At 40.6% G+C, this 13,291-nt stretch overlaps 1 protein-coding gene across 1 annotated transcript in view; it reads left to right on the forward strand.

Moving 5' to 3' along the window:
• Window positions 1-13,291, forward strand: part of ARHGEF38 (Rho guanine nucleotide exchange factor 38) — a 58,409-nt gene that overhangs the window by 8,264 nt on the left and 36,854 nt on the right. Inside the window, exons 2-3 of the mRNA XM_006119314.4 lie at window positions 4,779-4,969; window positions 7,521-7,644. Of these exons, the coding sequence (XP_006119376.1) occupies window positions 4,779-4,969; window positions 7,521-7,644 (315 nt within the window). The remainder of the gene's footprint in view (window positions 1-4,778; window positions 4,970-7,520; window positions 7,645-13,291) is intronic.

Consider the following 13,291-nt stretch of genomic DNA (forward strand, 5'->3'; position numbering starts at 1 on the left):
GGACCACTAGTTTTTTTTCACCATATTATACTCATTGATGTGTAACCCACTATCAACGCAATTCTCCCTCTCCCTTCAGTGAGAACATTGGATATTCTCACAGGAGGGTTGGACGGGACAAATCTAGGGTCCTCACCTAGTAACTTGGGAAGAATCCTACTCCCAGGGCTGCCCACTCTATGAAGTTGAAGGACTTGAGGATCTTCTGGCTCGGACTTCTCCCAAAGCATGCCCTAAAACTATACTAATGAGATCGCAAGTCCCTCATTAGGATATTTTCTGCCAGAAGAACTCACAGTGAAGACAAAGCCTGAGGGAGCTACTGCAGAAGAAGGATCTATTGTGTATTGCTTGCACACAAGGCAGATAGCCCCATAAATCCTACCTACACCCTTCTACAGCCAGAGGATCTTTTGTACCCGTGGAGGTAAGTACTGGGATTTGCCTCTTCATGATTATCTTTAAAAAATGGTTTTAGACTGAGCGTTCGCAAAAAGAAAAAGAAAACACAGGTAGCTGTGTTGACAGTGTCTTTACTAGGAGACTGTCATGCTCATATAACCTGACATCTCCAAGGACAAAGGTACTATATTGCGCAACAATGGCACTGAGCCTTAAACAATGCTGCCTCTTTCTCCCGCCTCCCCCACTATTGATGCAGGTGCCAGATTGAACAGAAAAACTTCAAATATAGGCAGAATATGTTTGCTATAGCAGAATTCCTCTAGCTTTCTTTCTTTCTTTCTTTCCCTTCTGACCATAGAATGCTATTAATATCGTCAAAGAACTCAAAAGCAATCAGCAGAACATAAAATCTTAAGTTCCGCTGTATTCATCAGTTCAGCAGCTCCTTTGGCATTATATAGAGACAGGGACATCCAAAGTGAAAAAGTAAATATATTTAGTAAAACTGTAAAGTTATAATATTTTTAATAAATGAAATATTTAAAAATACACCTTCCGTAAGAAAACAGGATTTACTGAAATTTCTCCTATTTGTTTGTGTTGAGGCCTAGTGATGTTATTTCTGGTACTATATGTTATGTATCATATATTAAAACTAATACATGAGTTTTGTCGAACAATTTGAATGACAAACTAAAAGAACAATTTGAAGCCCAAAATGGGATGAGGCATGAGATCATTTTACTGTGTTCACTTAAAAAAAAGTTATAAGATTAGAATGTTTCTCTTCAACATGTCTGTTTACATCATTAGTTTACAATCTTTTTAAGCACGAGATCACTTTTTGAATTTAAGTGCAATTCAAGATCTACCTCAAACCCAAACACCCTTGCCCCATCTCCTTTGTGCCCCTTCTCTGAGGCCCTGCCCCCTCCTTATTCCATTCTCCCTCTCTCCCCCATCCTCACTTTCACCAGGCTGGGGCAGAGGGTTGGGGTGCAGGCTCTGGTCTTGGATTAAGGGATTTGGAGTGCGAGAGGGGCTCTGAGCAGAGCTTAGGGCAGGCTGTTTGGGTGCCCAAGGGGGTTCTAGGTGTAGGTTCTGGGAGGGCATTTGGATGCAGGGGTGCAGGGCTGGGGCTTGGGGTGCAGGAGGGGTTCTTGACTGGGGTAGGAGTTTGAGAAGTGAGCTCCAGCTGGGCACTACTTACCTCAGGTGGCTCCTAAGTGGGGGTGCAGTGGGGCTAAGGCAGGCTCACCCCTGCCTTCGCCCTGCACCACTTCCAAAAGAAGCCAGCAAACACCCTCCATCCCAAGTCCTCTGCTCTGTGGAGACAGGATACAAGGAGGGGGAGGGGGCACCTTGGTATGAGCACTCCTTACCCTCCCCTGCCATGCACAGAAAGCCGGAGGCTTCTGAGGAGACAGCTCCAAGGCAAAGGCCAGGAGATGCACAGCAAGCTGGGGGGAAGGGAGGGGCAGGTGAAGTGCCAACACCTGTTGGCCAAACCCATTAGGATCACGTCTCAGAGGCTCCAACATCTACCAGTAGATCCCGATTTACTAGTTGGTGACCACTGGTTTACATGGTTGCTCCAAACATTGTCCTATAAGTCCTGATAACCAGACAGAGAGACAGTACCCTGGAGTTTTCCATATTGTCTGATGCTCTATGCACATTTTCAGAAATCTTATTCACAATTTAATTACATTATTTTCACATGCCACTTCAATGAACATGTTGATTTTTGTGAAAAGTTCACTACACATAGCACTTAAATGGATTCAATTCTACAGTATTTTAGATGGTTCACTCTGAAGTTTTAAGTGTAGTCACAAATCAAGATTTCTATGGAAAAAAATGAGTGCACTGTTGCAGAGAGGCAACAGACTGAAAGCTCTGGCCCTGTGTTTGAGCTGGGAAATGAGAAGTCATTGGAAGCAGGCCATGAAAAGGTACAAATAACCCCTTTGTTCTTTCTTTCATCTGTGAGGGCCAATTGCTGGATATAGCAATAACTTGTTCATTTATTCCACTTTGCAGCATCCACAATGAATGGGTATTATAAGTAGATGCAGCGCCACTGAAATCAGTAAAATTGCAACTGCTCACACCACAGCTAAGGTTAACCTAAAAATCTGGATCAGCTGGGCCCAGAGAAGAGAAACATCCTTCTACTAGGTTGCCATTTTGACAGCAATCTTTCATCCTCAAGAAGAAAACTTTCCCCCCTCCTGTTTATCCTTTTATATTTACAAACCAAGGCTGAGAAGCTCAATGATTGCCTAAGAGGAGAAATAAAAATCAAAGCAACCTGGATTGGGCTACAAATGTAGTCAGGCTCATCCTTTGTGTTTGAATATATCAAAATTGAGGGAAGCAAAGAAATGTTCTTATTAAAAAAATCATGGCCTCCTAGCATTACTTAACACAACTGCCCTTTCTGAATATCCAGGGTCAATGCTCACCATAATTACTGAAGATGATGATGACATGTCGGCTCAATACAATTTATAGCCCATGATGATGAAGAACAACTCAAAATATTCCATCTTGCAAGCTTGTTGGTTCTCTCATAAACATTATCCCAAGCGACAGAAATGTAGATCTATATTGTCTTATGCAGGCATTCCTGGATGTTTATTACCATTCTCCTGCTAAGCATTTCATTAATAAACTACAGAATGTTCAATATTGATTATCACCTTGCAAAAATAAAAGATGCATCTTGTTCCTGGCTCATTAGACAATAGGGCGTACGCAAGATGTTGGCACAAAAACTACAAAAGTCTTGTTCTCTGGAGTGGGTTTCAGTGCATTGCCAATCAGCTGTAAGTCTCTTTGCTGTCAAACTGTTAAACGAGTATTGCACAGTAATGATATGTCCCTTTTTTTTTTGGTTGGTTCTATACACCATCTTGTGGCTAGCAGTATCTTAAACACCTTCCGATTCTCCCTTTCTATTACGTAGGAGTTTTTTCCTGTGAAAAAGGGGTAGATCTGCGTACACAGATAAATACACAACCTGTCTACACAGCTCGCATAATGTATCTTCCAGATTGGCAAACCAAACACCTTACAAACCTGTGAAAGGAAGGAACATTATTACAGATGTTCATACCCTGTAATACATGTGAGGATTTCTTGTCTTCTCTACCTGTCACACATGTATATGATTCATCATCAAAGGAACATTTCCAAATATCTGGGATAGAATAGGTATTTTAGGTTTTATATAGGGAAAATAGTCATGAGTAGCCTCGTTTCCATAGCTCCTACCCTTTGGATCCATAGCTCCTACCTTTTGTGTTACTGGATATCACAACTGACCTCATTCTTCTAGAATTTCTCAGCAATGTCCAAAGGAACCTAATCAGATAGAATTACAGATTGCATTATCATCATGGACAGAGAAATCTGTAGCACACTTTCCTGTCTCCCTGAGCCATCACATTAATGCATCTTTAGCAAAGCAAAGTTTATTTCAGTAAAGATCAGTTAAACAAAATAGGAAGTTACATTTTTCCTACCTCAAAGAGTTAATCTAGGGCCAAGATTTTACTTCCAAAGGAGACTAATAGAGTTAGATGCACATGTCCTAATACATTTAAATGGGAGAGAGACAGCATCTACGTCCTTCAGTTCTTTCAGAAGTACCAGCCTAATTTTATAATAGATTTTATAATAGCCTGTCATCTGAGGAAGTAGGTTGTGCCCACAAAAGCTCATGATACGATCTACAATGTTTTGTTAGTCTTTAAGGTGCTACTAGCTATTTGTTGTTTTTTAAGTTTTTCCTGTTACAGACTATCTTGGCTACTCCTCTGAAGCTTTAGAATAGAAATCTGCATCAAATGCTCACAACCTTATCTTACAACTGCTGGTTGCAGGGTTTCTTCCACCAAAGCAGCTGCTACTGGGCACTAAGTTAATTGGACTAAATGGACTATTTACCTGACCTGAAATAGAAATTCCTAAGTAGCTACTCTGCTGAATATACTTCTCCCCTCTTTGCCCATGTGACTGGACAAGACTTCAGTGGCCTCTAGCATTGGTTCTAACCCCACATTCTCCCACTGCACTAACAGAAAGCAAGCCCTGGAAAAAGCTATGTTGCTTAGAGCTCAGGATTCCCACAGTGAAGCTCCTTGTTCCAGGGCAATGACCACAGGAGTCTGCTGCTTGTTTGACCTTCCTTGTTTGTAGCCAGCGAGACAGGTTTTATCCTTAAGATATACCAAGCCTCTTCCATGACTCTGAATAGATTAAACACGTATCAGTACATTGTGACTCAAACCAGGCTGGGCTTGACAGTGGGAATAAACATTCTTACATGACAATTCTCACAAGTTTACTGTGTTCAATTTTAACAGAAAAGATGGCCCCCCAAGCAGGATCCTTGCCACCCGTCACATCACTGAAGGAGAATGAAGAGAAGCTGACCAGGCAAATGATGGCCAAGAGAGTAAAAATCATTGCAGAACTGGTACAGACAGAGAAGGACTACCTCCATGACCTGGAGCTATGCATCAGGGAAATAGTCCAGCCCTTAAGAAACAAGCAGGTAAGAAAGTGTTGGGTGTTTTTTGTTTTTGCAGGAAGCAGGGTAGATTTGACAGAAATCTGAATTCACCCCTGTTCTGTCTGCACTCAACAGGAACTGCATGGTGCCAGCTGCAATTCTAGGCCTGACCATTTTGGAGGGAGTTCTAAGGAGCTTGCTTGCAGGCAGGAGTACTTTAAATGCTCAAGGTTTTTAGAATGAAATTCACTTCATCTACATAAAGATGGAATAAATGGGGCAGAAACAAGACCGCAGCCTAAATCTCCTCATCATGAATCCTATGGCCATAACTTCAGGCTATGAATTAGAATAGCAGACTTCACTCCTCGGTGCTGCTTGGGCAGCATGCTGTGTAATCACAGATTACCTATCCCCTCTTCTTGCTTTCTCCCATCACCTCCATGGAAGCTCCACTATGCTGACCTCCCCAGTAAGGAGCTTGAGTGTTATGGTCCTTCATGCCATAACATTCAAGGCCGCTTAAGCCCCCTTTATTCAAACAAACTCACCATGGTTGCTTGATCAGCTGTTATGAGGAAATGCTAGGCAAGGCAACCCCGTCAGTCCTGATGTATTTGCATTTTAGATAGTGAAGCTAAATGTAAGCAGGATGGATCAGTTTTCGTCTTTCCTGCAGGTCTTACTGCTCTGCTTATATTCATTCTGCTCTTCCACAGAGATTTCAAACCTGTTTGGCTGCTATTCAGCCGTTTTCCCCACAAAAAAACCTTTGCAATTCTGTGCAAACTGTGTGCTGGAATTGCCAGTATTCTCTGCTGGATGTGCAACAGCTTGTGGCAGACAGATTAAAGTTTTCCTCCTACCTCACAGCCCTCTGTGAAGGCCAAGCAGCTGATATTCGCTACAAGCACAACTCAGAATACACACTGGGTCTTTACCCAATTACCTAAATTGTGTATATATGATTTCATATGAAACAGTTTGACTGCTTTCTCCTCTCTAGCTCCTGGCATTTGGAACAACCTTATGTATCCATTTGCTGCTCTCTGTCATATTGAAAACATTTTCTCCTCTGTCAGCTATTTTATCAGTTAGGTACACCTACCAATTTGGGTCTTTGTCATGTGCTCATGTATTTTGAATACCACATACATGTTGAATTAGGTAAGGTAGAGATTCACTGATAAAAAGACAAAAGCTTATAAAAATAAGATCACAACCCTACATTTCTAATTTAACATAATCTGCATTTTTAAAAGAAGGCTTCTAAAACAGTCATAGGCTTTTAAGATTATTTTTGAGGTGAATAATCACATTTGAAAGCTTTTATTTATTTGAAGACTTACTGCTTCAACAGGAAAACATTAGTGTCTAGAAGATCAAGCTAGAGATGAATCCTTTACATATCCTAATGGAGTAAAATTATTGTTAATCTCTATAATCAGAAATTAACTACTCAAGCAATTAAAACATGATGTTGATTTATTGCAACATGCAATTCGATTCTCCTGGACTGTTTCTGTAAGCTGCTGTGTAAACACACAGTTCTATTACTAATGAATAGGCATGATCAGAAGTACCGGCATATCTGCCAAAATAAACACTGCCTTTAGATTTTCACCTTTTTTCTGACAGGGTAACTCTAATTGTTCCATAAATTTAATGATGTCCCTCTATCCATGAAAGGAAGTTGCCAATGTGAAAATTATATTTTCTATTTTGTTTGCCTTTTTCAAAATAAGCAGGGAGATCATTTTCCCTGTCTATTAAGATCTCCTGTTAGCATATGCTGGTTCAGCTTCATTGAAGCCAGTTTGTATCAGCAGAGGATTGGGTGCACAGATTATATTAATGACTAACTGTAAATCTACATATGCAGGGTTGTTTTAGCTGTGTTGGTCCTAGGATATTAGAGACAAGGTGGGCGAGATAATCTTTTATTGAACCAACTTCCGTTGGTGAGAATGATAAGCTTTCAGGTTAGAAAGACATTGGTCCAGTAAAAGATACTACTTCACCCACAATGCCTCTCTAATAACCATAAATCTCTTTCTTTTAGGCAAAATACATTGCCTTGATTTTACTCCTATCACCACAGATACATTGGCTTTTCTATTTGCCTGAAATATGGTACCTCATGTAAATAAACAACCAAGGCTCAAGTTTATGCAGTCTCTATGGGCAACATGATAAAAGGATCAGATTCTCTCTCATAATTGTCATTTTCAGTTTTACTGTCTTTTTTCTCTGAGATGAGGTAAATAAATATTTTAGCTAGCTAAAGCTTTTCCTTTAGCTATCTAATAATATTTACTTCTCTTCAAGATACACATATTCCCTTTAGGAATTGTTCAAAATAAGTTTAAATACTCTTGATAAAGTGCCCCTTGTTAACTGCATTAGCCCAGTTGTATTAATTAAAACACTGCACATGTGTCCTTGACATTACAGCAAGGGTGTTTACATAGGCTTTTGCAAAAGTGGCATGCCCTGTTTCAAACACTTGAGGCTATGCAGGAAAAAGCCTGCACTATTCAGTGTTGCTCCTTATGCTTCTATCCTTTGTTGCTCAATATTTGTGTTCCATCAGATTGTTAGGTTTGACGTGGACGGCTTGTTTAGCAACATTGAATCGGTCCATCAGATATCAGCCAAACTGTTGTCATTGTTGGAAGAAGCCACAGCAGACGTGGAACCACCTATGCAAGTAATTGGTATGTTGATTGTCTTTTTGAGTCCTACAAAATGGCATGAAGGGATAATATAAGAATAGTTGTCCATCCCAGACCCCCACCGGCCTTCAGTCTAAGCTAGGACCACTTCCATTGGGAGCAGGTCTTTACTAAATCCCCATTATACATACAAATAAAAATAAATGTACAGTCTATCTATTGATGTATTGCATTCACATTGAAGGCTGGATCTTGTAGCCCTTACTCAATCTTTATGCAATTTTAATGGGAGAGTAAGAATGGCAAAAGGGAATCCTGACTGTAATGTCACTGGTACTAATTGCCCCTCCCCCTTAGTTTGATATTCCCTACAATTGGGCAAACTTTCATGTTTTACACGATCAATAGTACTGTTATAATAAGGAATTAGAGCATTGGCAAAGTAAGAATACCCTGAACAAAGTGAAAACATGGTTGTAATGATGTTTTCTTGCAATATATTATTCAGCCAAGTATTATTCAGATGTGTGCATGTTGTACAGAGTTCCAAACAGGGTGTGTGGCTCATGGTCAACAAACAGCAGAATACAATCTGTGTGTTAATGCCTGTAGTTGTTTAAATAAGCGATGCTGACTACTTGCATCATGGCAATCCCACAGTCATGAGTTCCTGTGTGATTTCAAGATGTGATAAATTCAGTCTTTAGGTTATTAGACACTATAAGCCAGTTATGGCAATTCAAGCCTCTGGAACCCTGGAGTATGGGAAGCACATGTCATGCTCCCATAATGGGAGAGGGAGGTGTTTTGCTTCCATAAGGCACAAAATCTCCAAGGGCACTAGGGTAAGTATGCTCAGCTATGGCACCTGCTACACTTTTAGAGCCAGCACCTATATTAATGAAAACTTGCTAGTGATTATTGGTGCATAGGAAGGACAATTCTACACAAAGGTGCTGCACTAAAGAGCTTCAACTTCCCTATTAGCAGGGGCGGTTGGGAACGGGGCGGCCGCCCCGGGCCCTGCGCTTCAAAAAGCCCCGTGCATATGCCGTGGCGCCACCGCGCATGCGCATGGCATCACTGTGCATGCGCCGTGGCAAAGGGGGGCCCCGCAAAATTATGCTGCCCGGGGCCCCGCAAAACGGTCATCTGCCCCTGCCTATCAGACTCTCACTGCTTTCATTCTTAAGCACAAATGACCAAATTATAGCTGTCTCTTGCAAAGGTACACTGGGAGGGAGAGAGGAGTTCCTTGTGCTGTTTTATTGGATACCAAATCTAATTTTAGATGATAAAAATGCCATAAACATTTATATACTTGAAGAGATTTCACTTTTAAACCCCATTTATTTTCTATATCTCTTCCTTGCTGATATGTCATGGGTCTCACTCAGAATTGGGCCCCTGTTTATGGCAACATCTAAGAATGAGTGCCATTCAGGTTTGATACTCACATTCCTCCTCCGTCTGCAGGACTCAGTCCTTCAGCTGAGCCAAGTCACTGAACAGATCTCCCTTTCCAGAGTATCCAGAACTACTAGATCAGCTGTCCAAACGCTGTTCCAGACAGTCTTCCGCTAAAAGGATGAGTCTTATGCCACTTCTGTAGAGGCTGGTTGCCACCTTTTATATAGCAACTCATGTTTGCTTACTCCAAAAGCCTGTTGCTATTTTCCTAGACACTTTCCTATTTCCTCCTTTGATTACTTGCCAAACTCTATAGCCTCAAACACATCTTCCCTTCTCCCAGGGAGTGACTGAGTAGACTACTTCCTCTGCGGAACTCGTCTTCTCAGCCCGGTGGCTTTATACAAGCTCAGCCTGCCCCTGCCCAGCTGGGTTTCAAAAACACTTAGTGCTTGTTTTTCAAGCCTAAATCTCCTTCCAGGTGCAGTCTACCTGCCTATCAAAAAATAGGAGTTAGCTAGCTGAAAAGAAAACCTTGATTAATCTTAGAACACAGAGAAAGAAGTAACATTGAGTATTCACTAGTTTCAGTTTCCAATATCTGATAGTGCTTTCCAAGCATGGAGGAAGATTCTTTGCCATCAGGAGCACACCTTCAAGCGGTACTGTAGTGTGACAAGTGAGAGCTATAAAAGGAACTGACGTTGTTTTATTCACTTGTACGGAAGTTAGGACAATGATGGGGGCTTCTAGACACTATAACATATATATAATGAATAATAATAGAGAGGAAAAGGATTACAAAAATAGGCCCACTCTTTCACGGTTGGATCATTGTGCCAGTTAACTTCAGTGGACTTCAATTAGATTTTAGGGTTCCCATCATTGCCAGAGACTGATGAATACAGATATGATTATAATCCAAGAGTCAAGAGAATGAAATCTGAGCAACAGAGATGGGAAAGAATTCTTAGCCAGTCTTTTTAACCATCTTTGTATTTTGTCAACAGCTACTTAACTTCAATGACTAATAAGCGCTTTGGGGAAAATACATTGTTGTTAAATTTGCAACACCATTGTCCCTTCTGTCGCAGCACACATACAGTATGTAGGTACTGAGATAGCCAGAAAGTTCTCAAAAAAAACAAACAAACCCCCAAAAAACCACCAAAGATCAAACTTGCCATTTCTTTGGTTTTGAATTAAGACAAGGATCCATCTTCTCCTGTCTTCAGTCTCAGGACTTCCCCAGTAGGAAGTGATAGCCTTTTTTTTTGTTGCCTGCTGGGCCTAGCTCTTCTAGCTGCTGGAATGCCAATTTGCATTGGTTATGCTAACAGCTAATTTTGCATGATCTCTCTAGGCAGCTCCTGGAGATCTAAACTGACTGCTGTTTTCTCCCAAAGGGTACCTAGTTTGGGTACAGTATATCAAGTTGGGAGAGCCTCCAGCAGAGAGGCATCAAATGCCTGGTATGCCCCTTCACACCAAGTGTAATTTAGAAACATCTGCAGACTCAAATTAATAAAAGCTATGAACGTAGCTTAGCACATGTGCTCACCTCCCATGCACATTACTCAATCAACTCAATACGCACAATGAATAGTCAAAGGAAAGTTTGGGCTTTTTTGTGTTCGATTTTTCCAAATTAGTCATAAGCCTGAAGCAACATGCTATAGAGAAACCGTGTGTGCTTGCAAGAGAATTGAGAAAACCTGTGATTTGCCACAGATTTTAACATGAATGGTGCTTGGCCAAAGTACTGATCTTCGTAAGTCTGTATCCTGTTTGCCAAGGCAAACAGCTAAATGTGATTTGATGAGACTGTGGGGCTTGATGATATTTCAATAATTCTGTGTCATGGTGATTCCTATATACCTAATTAAAAATGTGCATTAAATCTGGCATTTATTTCCTTCACAGCAATAGGAGTCAGTGTTTTGAGTCCCTGCCATGTCTGGAAGAAAAGGCAAACAATTTCATCAGTCTATTTGGTTGTATTTAGCTATTTCCTTGGAAGCAATATGGACATAAGAATTAGTATGAAAATAAATGTTGGTCTGCTAAAGCTGGATGGCTAAACCACACTGTGTAAAAGACTAGAATGGGCAGGATGGAGCTGGAAAAAGGTTAAAGAGCGGTTCCATCTTGTGACCTTAGTTTCTGAAGAACGATGGTCATATCATTATAGAAAGGCAATTGAGCCTTTGGCATTCCAGAGGGTTAACATGTGAAGATAACTTTGTTTCTGAGGTTCTAATACTCTCTATAAAGGATGAAAAACAAAAGCCCCTGAAAAAAACAATTGCCCCGAGGAAAAGGAACAAAAGAAGACCCCAAAAATAATGTCAGACTCTCCAAACATTCATTAGTGGCAAGGAGCTAAAAATATATTGAATTTAGACATTTTCCAGCATACAATTTTGCTCTTAAATCCAGTCACTATGAGCTTGGGCTGCACTGCTTATTCACCAGTCTGACACCAGAAATGAGATATGTCTAATGTAGACAGGACCTATTTGCACTGGTGGAATAACAACAATGTAGTTAGTGACACCAGGGCAAATCCCTAACACAGACACACTTACCCAGGTAAATCCCACAATTCATAAAATATTGTTTGCCCTTTGGTGTGTATTGAGCAGAGATTATGCACTCTCCAGTTCTCCTCCTGCATATGTTTCTCTCCCCATTCTAGTGACTGGCTGTCAGAGGAATATGAAGTTTTAGAAATTTCAACAAGGTTTAAATTTACCATGTGACACTTTCTACCCCTGTCACTTTGTTGTAGAAACAGGAAGCACCCCTGAAAGCTGTGGGAAAAGGTTGTTTTCCTTGTTCGAGCCTTTCTGGGGTTTCATCGCCAAGACCAATTTAGCCAGAACATTCTAGAATGCAGTATGGGAGAGAAGTCAGTGTTGGATCCCCCAGATTACTCAGAAGACTGAGACTGGAAGTAATATCCATTTCCAATTACAGCCCGATAGTTTGGACTATGCTATACTGAAAGCTGTCATAATGATTTACCTACATATGTGTTGGTTGGCTCTGTTCATATGGTCTGGAACCAAAAATAACTTTTAGGCCTTTGAAATACATCTGTCTCTACAGGTCCTAATCAGTACATAATGTCTTGTTTAGAAACAACATAAATGCCAATGAATTAATTTGGCATAGTGAGAAACTGTACTAATGCACAGATTTTGTAGAGCTCATGTACTCTAGAAGGCTCTTTTAGATCCTACATGCAAATCATCTGAGATGAACTGTGAGCCTGTAGTTGGCATTTGTGGTGCAGAAAACGAAATTGTTGCTCTTGCCAGAGGTTAACACACGCAGAAAATCAAGTCCTAAGGGAAAAGGACCCAGAGAACATTTGTATGGTTTTCTTACTTTGTTGGATAATAATGACCTATACAGGATTAATGGGAAAGTCAGTCCCCTGTTCACATCTTAAAACCAACACACATTATATAGCCCAGCTAACCTTCACTGCAATGGGGAAAAAAACAGAACTGTTGTTACTGTGGAAACAGAATCACTTTTTACTTCAAGACAGAGGGGTTCATGCAGTGTATTATGAGTTAGCAGGCAATGGTCAGGCTGAAAGGCAATGCATACACTGCACCTGACAGGTCCATGCTTGACCTGTGAATGGGGCTATGGATCTCAATTAGTGTGACATTCTGCTTTTTAACTTCAGTCATTATTACCATAACCTCAGTGCAACCTTCTTGTTTATGAAAGGGGAAGAATCTGACTGGTTGCCACACAGGTGTAATTTTTGTTTAGTTCACATTATAATAATTATTTACTATGAATAGTCTAAGCTGCAGCTTGCTATTGATCCTGGCACCATTTCTTAGGGTTAGAACAACAACAACAAAATCACTTAGGATAAGAGATAAAACACCCCTTCCCTACTTTGCATCCTATCTCTTTCTAACAAGAAAACCAAGTTAGGAGGTTTAAAGTGGGGGAAGAATCTGAGGGAAATTAGCACACAAATCCCATTTATATTTAATAGGAGCTGAAAGTGCACTTGAAAATCCAAAATATAATTCTTAAGGGTAGACTGCTGCATGGTATGGTACATTGGGGAAGGAGGTGGGAACATGTTCCTTTATTCTTTTCCATTTTGATTGCATATAAACCCAAATGGTATGTAATAATGATTCTAATCCACAGTGTTTCTTTGGTTCTCAGTGACATGGGGGAAAAAACTCTTATCATGGGCCTCAATCGTTGTTGCTTCAGTATTATGCAAAACAAATAAAAA

The sequence above is a fragment of the Pelodiscus sinensis genome, chromosome 5, assembly GCF_049634645.1.
Source record: "Pelodiscus sinensis isolate JC-2024 chromosome 5, ASM4963464v1, whole genome shotgun sequence".
Lineage (NCBI taxonomy): Eukaryota > Metazoa > Chordata > Testudines > Trionychidae > Pelodiscus > Pelodiscus sinensis.